We start from the raw sequence: 27,283 nt of genomic DNA, 5'->3' as shown, positions 1-27,283 counted from the left end.
TGCAATATGTCAGAAAAGAAGCCCTTGAAAGTGGGTTAACACATAAAGCTGAAGGATGAACCTTCTATAAACCTGAAAAGAGCATGAATCAATCTAATACATTTTTATATTTTAACCTCCATCTTCAAAAAGTAACCCATGCAGTGACACCCTGAATATCATATACTTTTTATTAAGTCCTCCAGGGGATCAATAGGATCATGTAACATCACGCTGTCATTTTCCTATAATGTTAGGAGTCACATGGTGGTTCTAAAATGCCAGCTATGCACTATGTTGAAATTAGAAAAAGGGAAAGGGTTTTGTAGAACATAATCAAACTCTTTCTTCCTTACTGGCATACCTGAATTTTAATATGCTCTTGATCTTACAAAGTGCATTTAGTCTCTAGTCTAAATGCACTCCAGAGCTGTTCAAGACTTTTGTATTGGAAAATTCTCTGGAAAAGACTAGTTTAAAAAGAATGCTTTTTAATGTAAGTAAAAATTTGCCCAGAAGGTCTCAGTTGCCCTGTGCCTATTTTTTAAATTTTATTTTTATAAAATGAAAACAAAAAATCTTTCTTTAATTTTTTTCTATTTGGCTGCTCACAATCCTACTGGTTGAAAAGCACAAGAGATAACATTCTAAGGTATACCTGACTCCAAATTCCAAGTGTGCCTGGAATGATGCCACAGGAAACAAAAGTTTCCAAGCCCTCACCCTACCAAACAGTTTGGGCAGGTAGAAGATCCCTGAATCCCCAAATGTATTTTCAAGGAATACTGAGGAAGAAACCAAAAAAACCTTGATTTTCTGTACAAACAAAATTTTTCAGACATTTCTTTTCCCTTTTTAGTCCAGCCTTGGTGAATTATTTTATGGCCATATCCCCATGTGTGTATCTATATAACCACATACCTATACCTATTTGTTTATTTATAGATAACTAAACATTTAAAATTTATATAAATGTGATTTATGAACGTGTATTTTATAGATAGAGGTATATTATCTACAGATAGAGGTAAATATAAAAATAAATATTAATAGATAAATATAGAGATAAATACACCTTTTTTTTTTATTTGTAAGAGGAAATGTCTTTGGCTCAGGCAGTTCTAGCTCATACCCTGTCATCTGTTCTAAATTATTTGGATTTTTCTCCTTTCCGCTCTTTGAACTTCTGGCATCTTATTCAAGCAGTCTGCCTCCAAATGATTCATGCTTGAAGGTACAAGTAAAATTATGTTTTCAATATTTTCCTATTGTTCACAACTCATAAACCAAAATGCAGATAAGCCAGTTTTGCATCAATATTTATGTTCCTGAAGAATACAGAGACTTTTAATAAGAAAGAATACACAGTGACCATAGCTTTTCTGCTTTGGTCCCAGTATTGTAGTACAGGTATTTCGTGGAATTTAATGAAGGAGTACATGAACCACAGCTTTAAAGAAACAAAATTGATTTCTAGCAGTAACTAGATGTGTTGTGGTGTGGGACACTGTGTGTTGTGTTTTGGGACACTGTGCTACTTCACTACTGTGCTTAACCCAACCTGCAGCACACCTAAAATGCCATCTTTTAAAGCTCACTATTTTTCTCTGAACAAATTACACAAGTTACACAAGTGGATTACAGTGTGCTGCCAGAACTAGGATTAGGCCCTTAGGTACCATGTTATGACCTTATCTCCATACCATTTATGGTCTTATACTAGAACAGAATTACATCAGAGTATCTGCACAGAATCATATGCCATTATTCTACTTCACAGCTTGATACAATAAAACTGTAATAAAGTTTTTCCTAGAGGAAATGGAAATAGAGGTGACAGAAGTGCTGATGCTTTTACTTCTTCAAATCTATGCTAATTATCTCTCGAATCATTGCATAGGTTTCCAGAAAGTCCACATTTGTAACACATCCTAATGTACAGTTGGGATTGCTACAAACCTGCATCAGTCAAAAAATTATCACATGGTTTACTGTTTCTATTGACAGTAGTAAAATACATTTGTAAGCATTTTGTTCAGTCTCCCCACTGACATTAAAATGGTAAAGAGCTTTGTTATATAAAGAAAAAACAAAAGATTCTACCAGTAGTTCAGCTATTTTCCCTTAAGTATTTTCAAAACAAAAATTCCTGTAAGTCTGGTGAACAATAAATATTAAAAAAACCCCCTTTTTTTTTCACTTCTATTTAATCTATTTTCCACAGGCAATGCCTGCCAAACAGCACTGCCTGGGCTCCTATGGATTTTTATTTTGGAGCTTTTTTTGGTAAATTAAGAGACAAAGTCATCTTCATCTTCACAGCAGCTTCCAACTGTAATGTTATTTCATTAATTGACACCTGGAAAACCACATTATGTAGAATATCAAATTTGTTGCACAGTTTGTGAAAACAGTAAGATAGATATAAAAAGGACTGACAGAAGAAAAAAAAAGTAAGTACAAATATAAAACTATGACTTAGTTGAACAAAGAAAGAATATTTTGCTTCATAATAGGTTTGCTACCTATCATCTGACAAAAAAGAAAAAAAAAGAATGAATGTGCTAATTTAATATGGCTACCCTTGCATTTTACATGTATTGAAATTTCATTTGTCATATACAAATAATTATAGGAAACCTCCAATGTTCAGAAGGTGTCAGAATTAAATTGGTGGCAGGTCCTGGAAAGTAATAAATGTATGGACATTTACATCAGATTTCATTTTCAGAGAATGAGAAGATCTAATGAATCTCAGTAGAAAGTGAGGGTAGAGCAACAAAGAATGTCTGAAGGGAAAATAACTTAATTATAAAGCTTCTATTCCTTCAGAAGGAAATATATAAAAGATTGGATTCAAGTGCTATAAGGATGAATGGAACACTTCCCATTAAATTCTACATGACCTGGATTAGCAACTGTGAATATTATGGCCAAAGTGCATCAAAACTGAAATATAAAAAGTAATGAGCGGCAAGGGTGACACAGGCCAGACAATGAGAACATCTGAAATGTAAAAAATGAAAATTTCCACTAAACTGATTTAAAACACACTTTTGAAAACTGTAAGAACAGATAATGAGAAAAGATGACAGTTGCATTTTGAACTGCAAACAGCAGAAGAGGCAGGAAAAAAATTAATGTTCTTGAACAGAGGTAATTTATAAACAGAAGAACCCAGGGTAACTGCGTGCCACAGGTTCCTAAAGAAAGTGTTCAGACATACATCAGGTACTTTGCTCTGTGCAACAAACAAGGGGAGACTCCAATCAGTAAAGGACAAGTTGGAAAGATCCAGCCCACAGAAATAGCTAAGAAGGTAAAAGATTCAAGCAGTTTATGAAGGACTGGTGGTGAAATGGTCAATAGAGGATGAACAGTTTAAAAAAATCTGAAATGCTCTTGAGAGACTAAAAATGCTTTTTCATTTACATTTTTTATTTTCTCTCTAGGCATGCAATAGTCTGCTAGAGTGGTGAACTATAACTATAGAAAAGATCATTTATTTTAGAGCCTGAATGTCACTTTGAAACACCCTTTCCCCCATTATTTTAAGCTGAAGAAAGGTTATTAGATATCTTCTTAGGGAGGATGGGTTACATGGAAGACTTATATGAAAAATTTGTTCTTACTAATGCTTTGTTCTATCTTTTCTGTGTGAAGGTTATTAGGCAGGTTAGTCATTTGCCACAGAGACACACTAAATGCTTTATTTACTTGGACTTCAGGACAAATATGATGAAAGAACTTCCTTTCTGAAGTTTCTGTGATTTGGAACCTTGAGGGCTGTAATGATTGCATCTTTGGGGAGTAGAACAAAATGGAGCCACAGCCGATTTGCAAGGTAAAATAAAAGGTTAAAATAAAATTAAATACCTAAGGGCCATTTAAAGGTCAGCTTCCTGCAGATCCTGGAACAATCACACAAAGCAACTCATTCTGCATTATCTCCCAGACATATAAAAATACATCAGATTAGATTAATAGCACTTAGACCCTTACTAGCAAAAAGAGAATAGAAAGAAGAAATAAGTATTTTTAAAATTTTTCTTCTCTTCAGAATGATTTGGTAATGATTCCACAGTGGGAAAAGCAGGAACTACCTGCCTCTTTCCTTTCAACAAAACCAAGTGACTAGCAATGGCATGAGCCAAGGACAGCAAAGGGAAGTGTTTCATCCCTTTCCTATATATTAACCAAGAAACACACACAACTGTGTACATCTTCCATTTTCCAGCCTATGTCAGTGCAACAAACTTGGTGTCGACTGCTGAACCCTATTTTAAACCTTCAGAATATTTAAATGAAGGCCTGTTTCTAAACAGAGTGATGTAATCAAGATTGCTATGCAGATTCCCACCCATGGGTCTATTTCAATTAATAATCACAAGCACTACATTTTCATTACTGTATTTCACACAGCACAAGCTCTGCATCCAACATGCTTAATTTCTTCCCTAGTACTTCTGAGCAGTAGGCAACATGAAACCCTGTTCCTTGCAGTAGTTATATATGCCTGCAGAAATCAGCTACCTAACTTTGTTTATATGCTCAGGAAAACCAGGGTGCACTTTTAATACAACAAATTTAACAAAATCCATCTGGACCCCAAGCTGTGCTCATCATTCCTGTACATGATAAAATAGTTTGTCCGTCTAGGGGAATTTTTCTGACAGCTTACTGAAACCAGTTTCTGTCTAATCTGTAAATGAGACAGAACTTCTTTCATCCACATGTGTTTTCTCTTAGTATCTGGGTGGTTGCAGATCATCACCACAGATGTATTGCTCTGATAATGGAATCCACTACCAAAGCGAAGCATAAAAATATAATGCAGCCATTGTTATCATCTATCTGTGCTGACAGATATAAGTAAGGCCACCAGGACTGTATTTTTAAAAATAAATCTCAGAGCTGCAATAAAGTCATAAGGAAAGAGTGAAGTGCCAACTTCAGATTTTGAAATATTCAATTCCCACAGTTAGTCATGGAAGAATACAGGAAATTTTAGGGTAAAAAGAAATCAGAAATCACATTTAAAACTATTCTTTGCCTTTGGTTACTATTTATTTACTGCAGATTTTTTCACTTACAGTCTAATAATTTCACCGTTTTTATAATTACTGGTACAAAACTATGACCTTCCATAAAGAAAGTTTGCTTTTTGCAAGGCAATTTCACTTATGAATCAACTCCCTTCCTTCCTTTTACATTTACTTTGAAATGTTGCTGTTGCCATAGGACTAGATAGGCAAATAATACTCTTTCACTAGAAGAACCTTGCTTGCCTTCTGTATGCACAGCTTTCACAATTCTGACATTGGTCACAAACACTTTACACGGGAACAGGAATGTTAAAGTATTGCCACACTGACCGGATTTTGGATAACTTTGTAAGGAGCCTGTGAAAGAAGATTCATTATCCTCCCATGCAAACTTTAAACTTAGGAAAGAGAGTTTCCTCCAGAAATTGGTTTAATTACATTCCTGTCTGTGTCGTCTCCTAGTCACATGAGGACAAGTAGCCTCCTGGACCAGTCCCCTGAATTTCCCATTTCTGCACAAATCTAACCCGTCCAGTCTTGTGATATTCTGGTTATAACCTTCCCCCAGAGCTTCTGTTTGTTTACCTTAGCAAAACAACCTGTGTATGAAACCTGTAGAGACCTAATATAATTTGGTGCCTGTTTCAGTTTTTGTTACAAAGGGCTCAAACACTGTATAAAGTAGCTTGTCTTCAGTGGCACATGGAAATGTTCAGACACAGTAATGATCACAGACATTGGTCATTACTGAAGACATCATAACCTGGAAATGGGGATGAGTACCATCACCATCATCATCACCACCATCACCAGCAGGACTAGTCTTTTAAATTAGGACAGTGAGATGCTAGCCCTGCACATACAAAGACAAAATGTTCTTGGTCTTCAGCGACCTCTGTTATCTGAGCATTTTCAGTATTACTTCTCAGAGGTATTTCCTTCTCCCATGTATAATCTGTATTTCTCTTGGAAAAAGTAAAGGGCATGACCTTCTCCTATTTGTTTAATAAAGAAAATACGACAGCTTTTTACCTCCTAGGAAATAAAGTTGACATTACACAATATGCTTAGTATACATTAGCTGGAAGCAATGAAGAAGATAACTTTTCTCATAGAATATTGTAACCTAAAATAACCTCAGTTATTAAAATAAACTAAGATATTGTTTAAAATACTTAAAGTACAACATGACTGATTACTGAAGATTTAAGAAAATGTATAAATTCTATAAAAAGCACCCACCTTTTCAGTGTATATATTTTGCTTTTGCTTACATGTAGGTGCACATACAAACACCTGGATATGAAATGCACTTAAATGCACTGAGTGCGTCAAAAAGACATCTTTATTTCTCAGGTAAATATGCAAAGTAAATATCTGTGAGTCTTCCAGTAAAATAAAGTACCCATGGTGTAAGAAGATGATTTTCACAATACCCTTGAAAATTTACTCCAATTAGGTTTGAAGCATTTTGCCATTATTGAAAAAATACGAATGTCCCATTCACGTGTTAGCAGCTACATTCATTATCTGGCTTCAGCCATAATAATAAGATAACTCTTATTCCTTTCAGAAATAGTTCAATAATTCCTGAAATAACTATTTCGAGGCAATAAAAGACCACAGGTCAATTTAATGGAAACTACTCTCTGTTATGTGTATTTGCCAATTATTTTTTCAAAAATACACCATAAGGGATTTTCTGCCTTAGGGCTTCTGCATACCAAACTTTTTCAGAGTTAGGTTACAAATGTTAGAAAACAAAAAGAATTAAGAATTTTTAAAAACATATTTAGAACCGCAACACAGTAATAAAAAAAGGCATACCTGCACAATAATTGTGTAATAATAAATAGCTATAAAGATAATCATTTACTATGAAAGGATAAACTAGCTTGTTTTATCAACAGCACTTCAGGAAAAAAGTAAAATTACTCAAGTTTTGATTGACAGCAGTTAGATTATCTATTGAGCTAATTTCATATGGACAGTGAGAAGAATGTACACTAATACACACTTCGGATTTTATCACTTTCCAAAATTCTCCATACAGTGAAATGTGTAGGTTTCAGTATATGTATGAACCTACTTTTTGCCAAAAATATCTAAAGATCTCAAGTGTCCCATAGAGCGGTCATGTCAGTTCCTAAGGACCTTCTAAATCATGAGCTTCTCCCAGCTCAGTTATGTTGGTTGCATTTCTAATTATTGCTGAGACACACCTGACATGAAAGCAATCATAGAAATCAGTCTGAGGAATCACGTAAGCCACCTGTCCACATTTCAGACAGCAAAAAGTGGGCAAGAGGCAAGATGGATATCACCAAAGTAATCTTTTCTTTCTTCATTCATATTTTGGCTTCTTTATAAAAAGACGTTTTTATTTACTCATTAGCACCTTTAAACTAGAAAGGTCTTTGGTAAATATTTTTAAATAATATTTCAAATTATTTATTTTATTGGGAAAAAATTAATTGAAATAAATGGCTGCTATGAAAAGAAGTGTTGGTAAGTCCACCAGAGAGAATTCACATCAGTGTATGTTTATATATGCTCATCTATTGGTGGAAAACTTGTTTTCACATGTAGTCATTTTTCTTAGGAAGGGAAATATTATTTTATGCTAATTTATTTATATTACTTCAAAAATTGACAAATAAAAAAAAGAAAATTGTATTTTAAAAAATTGTATTTCTGTTTGGTTCTAAGTTCCAGGGCTCCTTGTTTTGCTAGCACCTTATAATACTAGATGTATTTAAATTTAAAGTAGAAGATAGAAAATTTTCATATAGTAAAAATTTTTGGTAGGCACCTTTCTTTATCCTTAAAGACTTAAATGAAAAATATATGGATAGAAGAAACCAAACTCCCTCAGGCAATACAGACTTTATAGCAACAAGCAGCAAACTTCTCTGTATGTGAAAGCAAATAGAAAAAATTTTGCTTTCAGTTTACAGATAAGAAAGATGTCATCAATCTTGGTCTGATAATTTTTTACATAGAAATATTTTACATCTGAAACCTAGCTATCAACAGAAATGTAATCGAAGAATTATTTTAAACTCCTAGATTAATGTGGGAGGTTTAAAGCACATTGATGGAAGTTGAAATTTTTTACACCAGCCTTAGATGTCACTTTACAAAACCATAAATGTGGAGAATCTGGGACATGGAATAATTTCCCTTCTTCTTAAAGAAGCATGTTTTAACTTAGGAAAATAGAAGAGGATAAAAAAGTGCAGAAGGACCATGAGATCTCAGGGAATTATAATGGAAAGCTTAATAAAGGATTCAACACCTCTTTGCTTACCATGTGGAATCACCATCATCCAAAAACCTGCTTTATCCAGGCTTTTTTGAACAAACTCTTGCAATAGTCATGATGTACAAAGAACACTGTAATTTTTTTTTTGCAATTAAAAATTCACCATGGATAAATTATAAAATCAGGAAATGTTTCAGTTCTTGCACTAAATTAAAAACAAAAAACAGTAACCAAAGGTATTTATAGGAAGCTGGCTAAGTTCTTAATTCCCCTGATTAAAGCTGTGAAGACTTAATTCCTGAATAACAAGATGTTATTGTCTCTTATGCAGTATTAAATATGCTCCATAAAGCAGAAATTCAGCTTTGGAAAATGCTGAGAATGGTCAGACTCTTCTGGGACCTCACCATAATTTCCTAGATTACATGTTAATAGCACACTTCACAGGGAAAACCTTCAAAGACATTAATTTTCGGTAGCAGAGAAAATAAAAGCACTTCACTTCTAATGCCCCAGCCAAACACATGGATCTTAATTTTTGCATCAAATTATGTAATTCACATGCTATTAGCAACACTTCCCTCCAAAACATATTTTTAAAACATTTCTAGTTCCAAGATACAGATTTCTATCAGGCTGAAGTGTCTTCATCCATTGAAGAAGAAATATGTTTATTACATACATTGAGAGTAACTATATTATATACATTACACAAAGTGTAATTTATATATCAATGGAATTAAGAACCAGAATCTCAATATATTAGTCTGATACTTTGAATCCAATCTAGATCATTGACTTACCACACTCTCAACATACAGTTGTTCAGTAGGGCCACAAAAAAAGCTTTGAACAAGGTTATAAAGAATGGAACAAGTCCTGAACCCAACAAAGCAACAGACAAAACTCTTCATGAAGATCTACAGTTGACTTTAAAATATACATTGTTAACAGTCTTTCCATTTAACCAGATATTTCTGTTTCAAACTCATTCTTCTACACCGGCCTTCAAGCAACTACCTTCAGAAATGTTTTGGGATACAATCTGAAAGCAAAGTAATCCAGCAATTACTGGGTTCCAATGAGTGCTTTGTTTTCTTAAAACTAAATAAAAACTGCCCTCTTAAAAAAAACAACTAGATTTAGGCTATTCCTTCTCCTTTGTACAAAACATTCGAATAGAATTAGGCCCTCAAAAACCAGAACGTGCGGATATAAAAAGAGTTTATAACAAATGAAAGTATTAATTGTGCCTTTTCCCCATCTGTTTTGTTGATTACTGGAAATTTTTCATTTACATGTGGAACTGAGAATGTGAAGAAAACATGAAAATAACCAGTATACTAGCCACATGGTGTGCTAGCAGTCTCTTATTGTGCAATGCGCAGAAAAATCAATAAGAAAGTAAAAGAAAGGCTTACAATTGACTAAAATTGGAACTAAAACTAATTGGTATTGTTCTCTGCTCTTACTCTAACTTTACTCCCAAGAAATGTGGGCTTACTATCAAAACCCACATTGAAACCACTGTGTAATTAGCTAAAAAAAAAAAATTAAATAGCCTATTTTTTAAACAAAATTTTGTCTTTTTCGAACAGAAAAATGAAAGCTTTTACACCTGAGAAAAATAACTTTTTAACCTACCTTGACTGCATATCTTGGTGTGTTTTAGACTGGCTGATTTCAGCTGGAGTTGAAGGGACTTGTTGTTGTAGCTCCACCAAAGACTGGTAGTACTGTTGCTGATGATGTTGCTGCTGTTTGTACCGAGACAAACTGAAAAACAGCCCTAAAATGGCTTTCAAATTTCCATTCCTTATTTCTATTTAAAAAACAAAAGAGAAAGGGAAGTGAAAACACCTTGACTTTAGATTTCAGTTTTGTAAAAGTCATACTAAAGCATGTCTGTACATACCTATAGATATACATGTTTATGTCTTATATCTCTTAATTTACCTGTAATATCAGAGACATTTTAGGTGTATATAATATACTGATAAGTATATTTTTATTATAATTTTTGGGTTTTTATGTGTCAGTGTTGCAATAAATACCTATCTCTACAATGCCTTCATGATGAGTCATTTGCATGGTCATAAACAAGAGTATATCCAACCTTAAATAAGACACATTTCTCAAATGTCCTGTCCTAACAAAGTAGAAATATTCTAATTAATGAAAAGCTCATTCAGAAAAATCTGAATTCTTTCTAGTCTTAAATATATATCCCTTCAAACCTCATCACTTTAAATTACTCTTTTTGCTTTTGGAGCAAATTCTGTGCACATTGGTAATAGTGAGTTCTGGAAAAATCAAAAAGACTGCACAGCAATGGTTCTTGTCAGTGAGCACCTATCCATTCATACAGATGTGTGCAGGGAACGAGAGAAGAAAATAAATGGAATGTTGTTTTTAAGAAAGGTCACTGTAATGCTCAGGATTACATCTTTGAACTTTCAAATGACATGATTTTATAGCTTTCTATTTTATACTGCTATTACTGATAATGAAGACAAAAACTACAGCTTTGATGAGGCTAAACAGCTACCTGAAAACAGCTCTGGTGAACCCCGGGAGCATCCCTATGACTCCCATTACTATTTTAGCTTTTTCCCAGCCTGAGATGAAGATTTTGCAAGGATGTTGCCATTCTTTGCTGATAAAGGACCTCAGTGTCAAAAAGAAACCTCAGAAGACTTTAATGAAATTATCTGCAGCATGTAGGTCTGTTCATAACCTCATAATTAATTTTCTTTGGCACTGACCACCTCGGGAAAGGTTTTTATTAGACGTATAGACTTGCAACCTGACGTGCAATGCCACAACCTTTCTGTCTTCCCTGCAAATCAAAATACTGAGCTGTGTGGGCTGCACAGCTTTCCTAGGCAAATTTTCAAGTTGAATTTTTACAAGATCACTGTCAAGGAATACAGAAAATTTGTAATTAAAAATTATCCTAAATACAGCCCCAAAAAACTATATAATTATCCATTTTAAGTGGCTCTGGTTTGAGAAGAGTCAGTATATGACACTAGTTTATTTACTCTAATAATTTTGCATCACTTAATGCTCAGAAGAAGAATCCTTTGTTCAAGCTCACTCAACATATTTCAATCTTAAAATTTTGTGTTAATATATTTGTTACTATCTTTAGGAAAAGATGATATCAGTAACTCTTTCTTTCCTAATTTGAATAAATTTAAAGTTAGAATATTTCTCAAAAGCAAAAAATCCAGAAACTTTTAATGTGTACTAAATATATACTTGGAAAAGGAGGAGACTGTTTTTCTTTGTAGCAACTAGATAATTATTTATCAACTGGGCTCTCAAGCCGATACATGGCAGCCAAGGTTTGAAAATTACTTTTTTTCTAGATCTCTTTGTTCAGTTGTCAAAATGAGGTCATAAACTGGTTGTGAGATCTTCAAAACTTGTTAAGCTAATGGTTTATTGTTCCACAACCTCTCAGGTCAATAATAAATGACCCAGTAGTAACAAGACACATTTAACAAAGCTTATTACAAGAAACTCAATTTCTTCTCCCCCTAAAAAACTGTAATATTCAGGATTACACACAGTAAAAATGGTTTATTTAAGGAAATCACACCTCTGCAGTACTTTGAAGGGTATCACTATGAAGATAGTGGATTTACTCCAGATTCATGACCAACTGTGTAACAGCAAAATTCATTTTAATCTAACTTCAGCACTAAATGTTAAAATCTGGTTTTGAAAAATAAAGAGCATTTTAAATCATAGTCCTTGCACTTAGTCTTATGTAGTAACATTGCTTTTAATAGTATATGAACTTAAAGCTACACAATTGAAGCATATAGCCTATTAGAATTATTTTCCAAAACAAAAAAAAAAGTAGGAATAAAGGCATTGCAGAATGCAGAGAGATTCTGATTTTAAAAAGTACAGAAAATGTGTCATGTACCATGTCAACACACTAAAAAATTATGAGTATCCTCATAAAATAAATTCATGCTATTCACACGCTATTTAATTCATACTTTATATCAAAAAAAAAATAGGCTGCTCTAGAAATTCTGGTTCTAAATAGCTTTGAGGTGAATGAGAGCATGCAAAATTCCAGTATTCTCTTGCAATAGGATATCTGCAAGTAGACACAAAGGTTCTCCTAAATCACTTAGGGAGCTTTTCACAATTTGACAATCAAGGTGAATAAATAGCACATATCCTGTCTGTGCTGCATGTTTAAAATCCTAGATAGATTCACATGGCAAAAGATAGCAATTCTGAGTTAATTTAAAAATAAAATAGTGGTTGGCATTCCAAATTTTCTCTCCAGGAATCTTCTAGAATTCAACTGAAATTACCATCTCTGGAAAAAAAAAATTTCCTCCCAGCTTTCAATTGTGCTATGAGCAAAATAAAAATACAGGGGTGTGTCTCTGGACCTGTTACCTTCAGGTGCCATAGAGGTCAAAGGGATTTTGAAGGTGTGCAGCACCTTGCAGAACTGCTTAATTTGCTACAGGACAAAGACACACATTTTATTAATTCATTTGCCTCTTACATGAACAAGGAAATATTATGTAATAATTAAGGCGACTGGTATTTTTAATGGTTTTTATTTATTATAATTACTAATTTAGTTGCAACCACATTATGCAATCATTTAAGGTGACTAATACAGCAGAATAACTGAAGCAGCAAAAACATTCACTCTTTGACTTAATAGGAGACATCAAAGGAATACTATAATTTTCAGACTCATCTGGACAGCATTACTACTAATAATAAATTTGCTGAAACAAATAGTCTTCCCTGGGTTTATTCAACTGAGCAAGATTCTTATGTTCTTGTTAAAATATATGAACAAGTTAAAAAAAAAAAAAGTATGCTTGGGAAGTTCTGTGCCTATCTAATATTGTGGAGGTAACATTAAAAATTAATCCCATTGAAAAAATATTGGTTTAAAACATTGTCTCAAGCTTCATAAACATTGCAGTTCTTGATTCAATTTCGAGGGAAAATTAACAGGAAACTCTCTCACTTGTTATCATTAATCTATATTTGCATGCTGTTCAAGACAGCTGGAGCTTGGTATTTAGGTGCAAGTGATTTGTGTTAAGAAATTCAGCTTTCAGAATAAAATTTTGTTATTTGTTCTGATGATTTGTTTCTCTTACCTTCTGCAGAAAGACCTTGGACATTTACGCCTCTGGCTGCCAGAAAGCTAAGGCAGACATCAACATTCTCAATCTGCAACATGAATAGAAATAACAAGCAGGATAAGACTATTTTACAAACACTCAAATGTTGGGAGAGGGGAAAAAAAAAACCAACAAAAAAAAACTGCTCAGGAATGAATACTTTACATTCATTGCATACTACAGCTCTTTATCAAAGTTTAGCAAGAATGATTACTGCTAATTGGGGAATCGAGATAAAGCTTTCATTGTCTGCTTTGGTGCTTAAAAACAATACACAAATGCCCAATCCAGAATGGCATGCTGGCAACTCGGCAACCCACCTAGTTAACATAAAACTGGATTTTGTATACTACAAGCAAGCAGCAGTGAAAGCACCCATAGAGAATGGGACACTGAATATATGTCTGTAGATATGAGCAGCTGAGTTTACTAAAAAGTGTAAGCAAAAATGATGTAAGCAAAGGTACTTGCTTGGGATAATGTGGGATTCTGTGAAAATGGTATCACTTTCTTTAGTGGTTGTTCCTCTAATTTTTTTTTTCCTCAAATAATACAATAAAGAAGTTTAATTTTTTTATTGTTTATGCTCCTCGGAAGAGATTTTGCTAAGTAAAGAACATGGTGCTGCCTTCTCTTGGTGATTTAGAAGAAATCTATGGCTACCACAGAGAGCTTTACATATAAAAATGTAGCCTAAATGCAGATCAATAAAAGGATAATACTTCTGCCTCTAAAATGAATAATCACAGAATTAGACTGCTTTCATGTGTCTAATAGATGATGGAGACAGGGTGCTCCAAAATGCTCTCGAGTCACCATCCTCAGCTGATTACACCAGTCCTTCCAGGACCTCTGAGGGAATTATCAGCTATAAACATAAAAATTACTATCTTTGTCTATAAATATGCTGATATGAAAACAGAAAAAATATGTATCAAGAGGTGTTATGTTTCAAGTGGCTTCAACAGGTTTGATTTTAAAATACTATTTTAGGTTGATGCATTTATTTCAAGGCAATTAAGACCACAAAAATAAAACAAAATTCAAACAATACATTTTAAATGCCAATTATCATTGGAGAACTTTAAAATAAAGAATATTCAACACTAAAAACATAAAGCTGCAGTAGCTCAAGTCCATGCAGTTATTTTATTTGAATGTTTACACATTTTACAAAGTCTCATGTCAATGATTTTCAACCCCCAAAACATAAGAGGTAAATTCACTCCTTGAAAGAAAGCTACTTGATCCTTGGCAGTATCTTTTCTCACCTAGGAAAGTCTTTAATAACTGCCATCTTTCTATATTGGAGTTCTGCCATTGTTCTCTGGAAATGGCAGTAGTTAAAAGGATATAAATATTCTTTTTTTACTATTGACCCTAGAAATATGTATGATGAGTCTACAGACTGCCTTGATCCATGGGTATAAATGTATAAATTTATAAATACCTGAAAAATATTCAGATCTGCTCTTCAACAACAATAAAGGTCAATACACTATTAAGCACATTTTTAGAAGTCTTTTCAAACCTTGATTTCAAGGGCATAGCAACATTTACAGTGAATGATAAACAATTTTTTTACTGAGTCAATTACAGAAGAAAACCAAAACTTGAAGTCTGCAGTTAAACTAACGAAATTTATTTAAAATTTGGGGTCTACCATAAAGTTTTCATAAATCAGTTTGGTGGGTGTCATGAATTTTCACAGCTTAGAATATGGAATAACCATCCTAAAATCAATGGGATTACTCCAGCTCTGGCCCAGCACAGTCACGGCAGCAACCCAGGCACTAACTGTCATTTTCTTAAACGTTTATGTAGTTTTACACCACGAAAAAACCCCAAATTACCTAGGTAATTTTGTTAACACATAGAGACGTGACACAGCTAAATCAGTCACAAGTTGGCTGCGGCTAAAATAGGAAGATGTGATTCTTCCTCACCTCCTCTTCCTCCCAGGTGTGAGCGCCCTGCTGCTGCGGGGCTTCAGCGCTTCTCTGAGGGCACCAGGAGCTGGCTGCGCGCAGGGAACTCACCCAGCAAAAAGGCAAAGGGATTTCAGTCATTCCAGTTCCCCTGCAGCCAGAGAAGCCAGGAGCCAGCAGAGGCGAGGGCGTGTCCCAGCCGGAGTAAAGCGTGGCTTGGGAGAGGAAAGGGGAGGTGGGAAGGAGGGACAAGGCAGATGGTGCCACTCCTGGTGGCATGGCAAGGCTCTGGGCTGGCTCAGCCCTGACGTTCAACCAAACCCCTGCATCAGTCGAAAAAATTGTGCGCATGAAGAGAACATTTCTACTCAACCTTCAAACAATGTCAACTACGTAAGAAAAAGCTTTGAATGGAAATTTCTGCGCTCTGAAAAATTGAAAAGAAATGAAGATTTGGTGGGCTATTAGCTGCATAGCTCATTGTTTCTTTAGACTTTCAAATCAACCATAATGCAGGATCAATTACTTCAAAGATGGGAAATTCTGCTCTGTAAGTATACTTGAAGCCAAAAGAAGGGGAAAAAAAAAAAAGAAAAATAAATAAATAAATAAAAATCAGTACAGTATATCAGTAGCATCCATCTTCAAATAACTGGAACAATATTTCCTAACTCATATTCTAGTTTAATCGAGTAATTTTTGATAATGGGCATGTCCCCTCTGCAGAAGTTCAGGAGACCACAGACATAGCAAAATCGCAGTTCACTGGAGAATATTTAAGCCCTAATGTGAAAACATCTCAGTATCTATCTGCAGTACCAAATAATAGTAAATAATAAGCCTACTACCAAAGCCTTCATATACATTTAGTGAATAATATCCTATAGAAACAGCACCTGGTTCATTTACGCGTTTACTTTTACAGCATGTGTCTTTGAAGTCCTGTCTTTTAAACTCTCAGAAAAAACAAATCATTACCAGTAACACCAATGACTCAGTATGCTGCAGAACTACAAAGCAAATTCTGTTTGGCTTCAGAGTTCACCAAGAGAAGTGTAACAGAAGCCCTGAGTCCAAAGTCACCCCTTTGGTAGGGGTGTATGAAGCAATAGAAGTGGCCAACTTTCAGACAATAGACTGGGGTTGCACTGTTAGCCTAATAATAAAGTCTTGTTTTGACTTGTGAATTGAGCAAGTTTGGTGTGGCAACTCACAGGCCCATAATACCCTGAAAATGTCAGAAAACAACCCTTGCAGTCAGTTCTCTGATAATAACTGCAGTTACTGTACAACTCTCAGAAACTCTTAGGGGATTCAATGAGACATGCATTAATACATTTTTGGGTTATTTGCACTTTCTTTCCACTCCAGTCTAGAAAATGTTAGCCTTAAAATTGTCCCATTTTGAAGCTCTCAGTGTGTCTCTAAATATTCCTTTAATTACCTACTTCTTGCCCTGGCAAACCACAGTTATTCTTTGAACTCAAACCCAAGCAGTCCCAAACACTTTTTCTTCAAACTCACTCACAGATGAGAGCAATTTTGCAATTACAAAAGTTCCAAGAGATTTCAAGCAGCTTCCATTCCCCAGTACTGTTTCAATCAAGAGTGGTATGAATTCCTGAAGTCCGTGTATAAACAGTAGTTATTCACTGGGGTAAGCTCCTCCTAGAGCTGACACTGTGTGTAGAATTGTGCTGCTCATATATCAGGGGCTGAAGATTTTGTGGTGTAACACAACATAGACACCAGACAAATTTTGTACCTTACATGTGACCACAGTTCTGTAGTGAATTTTGCTTGCAAAAAGAACTAGTTTATAGCAGAGATTATGTTTACCATTACAGTGAGTTGTATCATGAGAACTACAAGGTACTGTAGCAGATGATGCAGCTCATTACAGTACAGAATTCAGGATATACAGATTGTCTCCAAATCTTACATATCACTACAGAGAAGAGCCTCAAATTTGCAAATCTCTTTGTACAGGTACATGTTGCCAAGATCAGACTTGCTGCTGATAAAGTTCTCCACCGCTGTCAATCCCTGATTTTAATTTTTTTTCCAAGGCTCTTATTTTATATTAAAGATTCAAAAGAGTGGAATAAATGCAGCACATTGAATAGCAGTGCTTCAATGCTAAAAAATTTAACAACTATAAATAGGTTAAATAATTAATATAATAAACCTTCATTGCCATATAGACATTTGCCACTTAGCTATTCAATTAACCACACTGAAAGCCAATCAACACTACATGAAATTGCTTTTCAGAGGTAACAAAAAGCTATTTTGGAAATCTAATCACCTCCTTATCAAAACTCAAGGATATTACGTCAAATTTTGAAGTGTACCTCCAGCATTGTGGGTAAAGATACACTTGGCAAAGATGGTGACAATTTAGGAATTAATTAGTGGGCATCATCAGGCAGATAACCATTTGATACTTTTTAATTTAAGCCTAATAGTTTATGCTGACAATGTATTAAGTTTTCTTCATAAATCGGATCCTTTTGGTAGTATTCTTACACATAGCATGAAAAAATCACCTGGGATACCAACACCATATAGATTAGTGATCTCCAATATATTTTTAGACTGATATATAAGGGGATACAGTTCATATGATAATGCAGAAATAAACAGAAATGTCACAGCTCTGATAATATTAATATATTAGGTAGAGTGCAAAGAAGATACATTGGAAATATGCTGACAAATCTGATATTGCGTAGTTGTAGGTAACCTGCTTTTGAGTGAATGCTATTTGAAATTTATCATCAGAAATAAATCACTAAATCAGACTGGGGGACTTGTACAGTAGTAGTACTTAATACCCAGCTGACTTACAGGGAGAGCTCATTTGTGGGATGTACTCACCAGTGGCTCAGCACATAGAATATGTCTGTTTATTCCTATTATTTTTGCTGTTGCCAAAAATTAGTTTTCATCTCCTTTGTCTGAAAGACACTTTTTTCACACGCAAAAATACATTTAATTGAGGGATGCTCACAAGACACGTAATTATGACTAACATGGCATTATGTTTCTCTGTGTGCATAAGAAGCTCAAAAAATATCTTTCTTTGACTAACTCCCTCTTATTAAGTTTATGACAATATAGTTTACAAGAACACATAGCCACACAAGTTAGTTACTGTTCGCCTACTTTGAGCTGGATTCTTCCTGAAGAATGGGGCACGTTTATAAAAACAACAAATTATTATAACCACATAGAGTTTCTATGCATACATGCTCTTAAATATTCTTGATTATTTTGGCAGCAAAAGTAAAACAACAATTTCTGTTAGCACTTCATTCAGTGCTATCTTCCACAGTTCCGTGTGTGTGTTTTGACATTCTGATTCCTGACCCAGCTCCCTGATAAAATTTGGCCAAGGATTTTCCCTGCAGTTTTGTAATGTTGCTGATGGTTGATTAAGGACATCCATGGAAACAATATTCCACAGAAATCCAGAGAATCACATACATACTCACTTTCCAGTGAACATAAACTCCACAAAACTCTTCAGTATTTGATGCATTTCTTTTCTTTTTAATTGCAAATAATAAATAGTACTCCTTTGAGATTGGTATTATAGTACGAAATAGTACGTGTCACAATAACTGTATTTCAAACACACTTGACCAGCATGTTTCTTCCTAAATGTCCCCGGAGTATTAGTCCGAGTTGAGAAACATACACTTGAATCTTCCTCTTGCATGGATATTCATCACTAATGCAATTTGTGGAGGGTTTAAATGAATGCAGAATTAGAAAATATATTATTGTTGTTACACATCTCCTTCTCTTTCAAGTTCTGGAGCACTAGCAGAATCAAAATCAAATAAAATTCAGGCCTCACAGGTAGAAACCTGAACTCTAAATATTTACAATTCACATGTTGCATAAAATTATTAAAATTTCAAGAATGTAAAAGCAGATTCTATTTGTCTGATTTTAACAGGAATCAGTCATGTAAGGAGATGCACAAGCTTTTGAGATCTGGTTGCTTACTCAGAAGGGGAAGTGCCAGTGATCTGGTCTCAACTGCAGGCTCTAGAAAGATCAGAGGTTCAGGCACGCAACCAAGACATCTTCATAAGTAAATAAAATAATCTTTGATGCACATGTTGGAGTTGGTAAGAGAATAAACTTTCCATATAGATTTAGCTATACAGAATGCTCTGTAAGACTGAAAATTATTTCAAGGTGGAAATGGCCGAAACTCTGATTTTCCTATGTCTAATAGCAGTAAGAGAATTGGTCATGTACACTCTCACTAATACATGGTTAATCCTCATACACACACTACCTAAACAGACTATTCTTTGGCCAAATGTATAAACTTTCACAGCCTGCTGTGCCCATAGGTGTTCTCAGGGATTTAAAAGGACAAGTTTATTTCACTTTCTGTTCTTAAATGACTCATCCATTGCACACATTGTGACTTGTTGACAACTCACTGGTGTGGGAAACACCCAGATTTTTGGTTTGCTTTGTAATTTTGTTCCTTATGGGTTTTCTTCCCAGCCAGTTTCACTAGTTTGTATTTATGTTCTGCCAGTCTTTAAAACAAAGAGCTAAAAAGACAGTGAAATAGAAATAGAAAATGCTTGCTGTAGTGAATATGCAAGAGTGCCATGGTTTCTATAGTGCCATGGTATTAACCTCAGTTTTATCATTCAGATTATTTATCAAAACCATGCTTGATAAAATAGGCTTCATAAACTAGGCCAGTCCAAATTTAGCCTTTTTAAAATATGTACAAATGGACATATGTCAAACACTTCCTTCACCAAAAAATAAACAACAAAAAAGTCGAGAACTTGTTCCATTTCAGTGCTAATGCAATACACTGCTCACTACTTATGAGCATGCTTTCTTTATACATATCTGTATGCACTATGATTTTTTAAGACTGAGTATTGGGTGCAGAAATATGTTTTTGATAGCTGACTTACTCTGAAAAGGTCCAACTGATGGTCTGGATGGTCAAAAGCACCATCCAGATTAAAATTGGTATACAAAAATGGATTACCCAGTCCAGTGTCCTTACCCACCTGCCTATCCATTCTTCAAATGCTGCAACAACACTGTTTGGGAGTCAAGGTGATTCCTAAATGATTGCTTAACCAATATTCAGTAGTGAGAGGTCCCTGTTTTTCACTGTAAGACCGATGCTCAGCACATCTGAAATTCTGTTCATCTCTTTAGAAAAATGTGCAACTGGTAATATAATTAAAATATAAAAAAACTCTAATGCCTTCATAATTGTACATGTCATGTGGGATAAAATGTATCTAACCCATAAAAAGTATGCAATTATGATTTTTTTGTTATAACACATGGTAATATTTCTTTCAAGTACTAGTAAAAGCACCAATCAGTAACCTCAATCATTATAAGAAACACCTTCTATGCCACATACTCCCTTCCATTTGACACTGTTGTTGATTTACCTGCTTGCTGTGAAAAGCTATCAAGAAATTTTACTAGCAAAACTGTCGCACCATTTTCACAACACTGTAATGTTGTATGTTATCCCCAACAGCTGATTCATAGGTATTCTAAAAGCGAGGATCCTTTTTCAAATTTAAGAGTAGGGTTTCAAAGGGAACAATGTGAAATAGACTCATATGGGCTCATTTTGAAAGTGCTATAATTGAACTATCACAAGCAAGCTGATTACTTATATATATAGTGCAGTTTAAACTAGTTGAAACACAAGTGACAGAAAGATATCTTTTTCTTGTCTCTTGCATAGTCACAGTTGTATGTCCTTATTAACATATAAATGTATTCATACTAAATTACAGATTTTAATTTTAAGCAAGGCTGTTTAAAAGTTGTGTATTTCTACCAAGATTCCTTGTGAACAAAGTATTACTATGTAATAATTTTCTTTTTTTACTAATACTACATAATGAGGACACTTTGAAGAGCAGAGAATATACAAAAATTCTTCCAAATCTAAAAGTAAATGCAATGGGAAGAAATGTGGCCCAGAGTAATGCAAAACTTATAATGACTCTTCTGAGGAAGCTGTTTAGTTTTAAACTTGCAGTTTCTGTGGAAGATGCTTGTATGGCAGGCTGCATGTTACACAGTTCCCTTGGCCACAGACTGCTGAGATTGAGTGAAATTTGCCATGAATATTCAGTTTCCCTCGTAGAAATGGGGAAATTAGAAGAAAGAGAAAGCTGGGAGATAAACAAGCTCTCAAAAATAATTTTATTTATTTTTTGGTAATTTATTTCCTATAAGTTCCTACCATGGCAGCTGACTGGAATAACTTCTTGTGACTACACTGGAAGGTAATGTCAAGTTTCCATGGGTGGTGTAAATTAGAAAACCCACCCAGACAAAACAGGTGTTAACAGTCCTGCTGGGAGATGTTTCGTGCATTCTGCTGACTTGCTGTTGCACGTGGCCTAGATTAAGGCACATTCCATATTTCTCTCAAAATTATGACCCATTTTAGGGGGTTAAGCAGAATACACTGACATGCACACACATTCAGCTTAACTCTTTTGTAGCAAACTCCTCATTATTTGCAATAGAATAATTTAAGGAGCATTTAATAAAAATATCTATCAGGGAACCATGTAGCTTCATTCCAGAAAACTGTTCCAAAATAAGCATTGACTTTGCAATAAGAGACCATACATGCAAATTAAAAACTGATTTACTGGAGGCATCTGGGGAGAATTTTACCTTAGAGAATAATAACTACTGGTATGTAGAAGGCCTCCCAGGCAAAAATTTTTAGGAAATGACACTGGAGTTATTTAATTATTAGTTATTTTTTGAGGAAAAAATGACAATCTTATGTAAAAGTGAAATAGCTTCCACTTCCTTTTCCAATAGACATTAAGAAACACGCACATCAAATTCTTCCAACATGCAGTCCAAACATGAAATATGATCAGTAAAACCAGAAATGTGAAAACAAATTAACTTCTCAAGTACTTGGAGAATTCAACAGACATATGTACTGACCTGCTAATAAAAGAATGTATGAGGTCACTACTGAGGTCAAAGCATAAGCTGGGGTGTGTATTGTTTTTAAGAAAATGGTACAGTGGGAATTGGATCCTTTCTGGCATAAATTACTGTCAGCCCTGTCAGGAACACCAAAGCAATAATAAGTGCTGCAAATTTTTCACCTAGCTCCCCACTTGGTGCTTGGAAACCTTGGAGTGAATGTGAGATAATTTCTGTAATGGCAAATACAGAATACAGTTTGTTTGTTTCTGTCTGTACACATCAGCAAGTTAATGAATAATTTGCTCTAAAGAAAAAACAACCGTAACCATAATTTTTAGATGGCCAAACAGATCATTATGAACATCTGCCTGTCATTTTCATGCAAAAGAAAAAAATGCTCTATCCACAAACACCAAAAACCCTCCACCACATAAGAGAATAGTGTGATAATGGTGTGAGCTTGCTTCTCCACTTTCTTTCTGTTTCTTGTCTTGTCTGCATTTGCTGTCCCCATTTCTATACAGTAGCCTCTGCAGCAGACATTGTAAAGCACAAAATACAGTAATGGCAATTTCTGAAATGCTTTTGAGCTACTGTAATAGAAATTGTGAGAAGAAAATTTTGGATTTTTGATTGGAATATAGTGTTGGGTTGGAACTCAGAAAACCATGGATGTATTTCAATACATTGCACAAATTTCTTAGAAAGCTTATGGCTGCACAGCAGAATGGATCAAAAGAAAAGACAGGGCAAGATTCTTTTCCAGTGTCTGCAAATAACTTGCTACTTCAAGACTCATCTCTATAGGCCTGAGGCCGCCACCACCATGAAAGAGCCTTATGCATGAACTAAGAACACAAAATTGAAGATAAATACTACCCTGGGAAGATCTTTTTCCCAATGATAAAAAGAACTGTGTGTTTAAACACCGTGTTTCTTAAAGCAATGCTCTACTCTAGTGAGCCTTTTTACTATTTTTTTTTTAACTATGCAACACTTCTGAGTCAGCAAGGTACCAGTGTCTAAATATTTATGGAACTTGGCAACTTCTGAAAACTGGAGTGCAGTGTGAAAAAGCACGCTTCTTTAAAACAGAGGAGCTTCTCTCCATCAGGTCAAAAGAGAGTCTACAACAGAGTCTTCATTTATTAGATTTAATTAAACCTTTGAAAGAATTCCAGTTCTCTCCTTCACCACTACTTAATGAATAGCAACTTCATTCAGCTCATTCAAAAAAGCAGCTTTTAGAAATAAGGGCAGTACAAGCAGTGACAGAATTAATCTTTTAAAAAATAAGTAAACAAGTAAACTACGAGGCATTTCACTTAATCTCTTGAACTTTGCAACTGGAATCCATCCAGATGCACTGCGTGCTTTCTGAACCCTCCCTCTTGACTGCACCAGAAGTCATAATGCTACAGCTTGTGCAGGAGAGACGCTAAAAATTTGCTCCTATCCATCTGGCCTTTTGATTTTATAAACATTCTAGGTTCTTTTAAATTAGATTTATTTTTCATATTACCCTGGGAATAATTATGGAATTTATAGAACATACAATATTTGTAGAATATTGAGCTTATCAAATGAAAAAGGGTAAAAAATACTCGTTACTAGCACTCTCTAAAAGTACAGCCCAGAGTTTTCTGTAGGACTAAGGTTAGGTTATGTGGCTGGTCCTCTGGCTGGAAATTAAATTCCTTGGGAAGATATGCATTAGAGAACATAAGTTACTAGTTTTCCTCTATGTTTATTTTTCATATTATTTATTTAAATTGATCTAAGCCCTCAAGAAAAAGACGAGAAAACCTGATGGTGAATTGACATCACAGGTTATTAAAACCATTCAGGTTAAACCATTCAGGTCTTTAAAACCCACAGGAATAATATAAGAGACTCACATTCAGGCTTTCACTTTTGCTAGTGCACCTGAGCATTGCATTTCAAACTATGTTTAGCATACATGGGAATATGAGGCCATGCTGTATATGTTTTCATGCCATGCTTCCAAACAGCTTTCATGCTTGCTTATCTCTGCCCTTTTCTCATATGGCAAGAACTCGACTATGGTAAGAATTTTCCACATTTTCACAAGATCTTGGGTCTAGACTATTGGTCTGGGACAATAAAATCACCTGGGACCAGAGAAGGCAGTAGGGTATCTGCTTGTAAGCTCAACAGGGTCAGATTTTTTTCTCGATTTCTCAGCCAAATGCTATAAGAGAACTATCAGAAGTGCTCAAGCCTATATAATGAAGCCTTAACAAGCACTTAGGGCTTGTTGTCACATCACTTACAATTGTAGCCAATGAAGTGTAAAGTGTAGGAGGAAACAATTTTTTAAATAGTCGAGTGTTTTAAAGTTCCAAAATATTGCCAGTATTACTTGGAAAAAAAAAAAAAGCATTTAGAGGGCTTTAGAGGGGGCACATATCTTCAAATACATTAATTCATATGATGCAGCAATCTAAATCTTTCAAAACTGTTTATGCCTACAAATCTAAATAGAAGCTTTATATATACAAGAACTGTGAAAACACCCTTGCACATGTGTTTACCCTGGAGTGTTACTGCTGATCTGCCCATGAACTAAGAGCTCTTACCAAAAGAAAAACAACAAACACCTAATTTAAAGTTGTTATTGGGAGGAATTACTGAGAAAAACTGTGTGACAGGCAAAACAGTTCACAGGGCTGGGATGCTGGTTAGTTAGTTATGTGTACAGTTAGAGTACAGAAGACTGTAACTATCTAACTCCATGAACTACTATTTATGAAAAAAAAAATTACCATGAACTATTACATGAAAATAGGTCTCGGTTCTTAAGTATGGAAACCAAGGGACAAAGAAAATTCTTGTGGTGCTTTCTTCCCCTAGAGGAAAAAGCCATTTGCACAGTCCCATTGTATTTCCAAAGAATCACTGAAGAATCAAGAGGTATGAATAATTCAAACAACCCTCTAATTAGCTGCCAATACAAGCCTAAACAAAATATAAACTAATTGTTGTAGAATTAAAGACTGCCAAAAGCTACAAGCTAATATACAAATATATTTCATTTTCAGGAAGACTTTCAGATTCACCTTTCAGATCTTTGGGGGTTTGGTGCTGGAATGCCACCTGAAAGAGTTGCTTGGAACTGCATAGGTAAACAAATGCTTTAAGCTGATATAAACAATCAAAAAGGCAAAAAAGATTTGTGATCACTTTGTGAGAGTGACTATAACCTTGTCCCGAAAAAAAAAAAAATATCTTGGACAGACACTGAAAATGAACCCTACCCAGACGAATACATATCCAGACACTGAGCCAACTTAAAATAAGTTCAATTCTAAATAAGTATACCTCTGATTTATGTCATGTGGTCATCTGTTGGTCATATGGTCAGCAGACTCCTCAGACTAGGAGTGTTTTAAATAATTCCTGCACATCAGATACTGCCAGATAGACTTCTATATTTATATTTATACTATTTATTTCTGCTGAAACAAAAATGGTTGCACTGTATTCTAACTATTTATGTATTAAGTTTCAGGTCACAGTGGATTTAAACAGACAAGTTACATTAAAAAAAAAAAGGAGATTGTCTTAATATTTTAATTCACTTGATCAAAAGCCTTTACATGAAAAGGGATTAGTTAATGCTGTTGAAATAAGCAGTCTTTGTGATAAGTTGCTTGTTCTACAGTTAATTTAAGCCAATTTACCCATCCGTACCTTAATAGCATTGCCTGTAATAGGATCACCAGCTGTAATAAAGTTTATATTTTGAGTTAACGTCAGTATTTAAGTCCAGTTCAAAGTTTGTCAAAATTTTTACTAATTCTGAATTTCAGGTGCCTCATGCTATCTGGTGCCACTTCAGAGTGGTCAGATCCATGGGCTCTCGACAGCAGAAGAAGGCTGCCAGAGCAGTTATTCCAATGAGTGAAAAATCCATGACTACTCTCCATCTGGTCCCATGGCTGTGGATATGATTGTGAAGGACATGAGACATTTTCTGACAAATACAGCATGTTTCATTTTGACATTTCACAAAAAATAAGGTGATTACAACAGTAGTGCATAAATTATACTGAAAGAGCAGGCAAGGAAGCACATTCTAACTCCCTAACACTGTAACTTTAGATATTGGGGTAAGAGGAGGAGAATGAAGGGAAAAAAAAATTGCCAGGGTCAATTGTTCTTTTTAAGTCACCCCTCACATTGCCATTCTCAGAGAGGGAATATTGACCTGATGAACCACTGCTGCGTGGCAGTCACGTGTGCCAGCAATAGCACATTGGGGAGAGAGAGGCTGTAAGTGGAAGGGATTTGCAGCAGGGTTCAAAGAAGAGTTTGTTCCTGGAATAAAATTAAGGGGAAATAAAAGCACAAGGTTAAGTGGGTTAGTGTGCATAAAGGTCAAGGAACTCCAAAGCGGTGAGTATGTAAAAGACACTGTAAAATCAAGCAGATTTGGCATTCTTTCCAGGAAACCAGCTCACACTAAGCTGCAGCAGATCCAGGCAGCTTCTGTTCCGGCAAAGATCAAGGGCAGAGTGAGAAAACACATCTGGACAGATCACAGTAGTTTCAATAGGCACCTACTTTCATTCCTTCTCTTCCTTTTCTAACACTGTAATTGTATTATTTTCTGGAAGTAATGCGATACTGCCAAAAAAACTCAAACTTTTTGAGGTACGAATTTTTCGATATTTTACTTTCTAACAGGAGAGCAGGGAGAGGGTGTCAAGACTTTCTAATGTACATCACAAGGGTAAGACAGGATAAGCTTTGTTGCCACCTTAGTCTGTAATTAACAACTAGACTGCTACTGCATTCTGTGTTACTTTATTAGCCTCATGTCTTGCAGTCTCTTTGCTGTAAGACCAAAGTTTTAAATACCAGGTATGC

The 27,283-nt window shown here is 34.9% G+C and overlaps 1 protein-coding gene across 1 annotated transcript in view; it reads right to left on the bottom strand.

Moving 5' to 3' along the window:
• The window catches only part of NAV3 (neuron navigator 3), a gene marked incomplete at its 5' end in the record, with an annotated part of 248,995 nt that overhangs the window by 140,226 nt on the left and 81,486 nt on the right, over nt 1-27,283 (bottom strand). Inside the window, 2 exons of the mRNA XM_084205736.1 lie at nt 9,934-10,111; nt 13,449-13,521. Of these exons, the coding sequence (XP_084061862.1) occupies nt 9,934-10,111; nt 13,449-13,521 (251 nt within the window). The remainder of the gene's footprint in view (nt 1-9,933; nt 10,112-13,448; nt 13,522-27,283) is intronic.

The sequence above is a fragment of the Fringilla coelebs genome, assembly GCF_963513975.1.
Source record: "Fringilla coelebs genome assembly, chromosome: 5".
Taxonomy (NCBI): Eukaryota; Metazoa; Chordata; class Aves; order Passeriformes; family Fringillidae; genus Fringilla; species Fringilla coelebs.
Note: the sequence above shows the minus strand (reverse complement) of the source record. Positions and strands in the feature narration are given on the sequence as shown.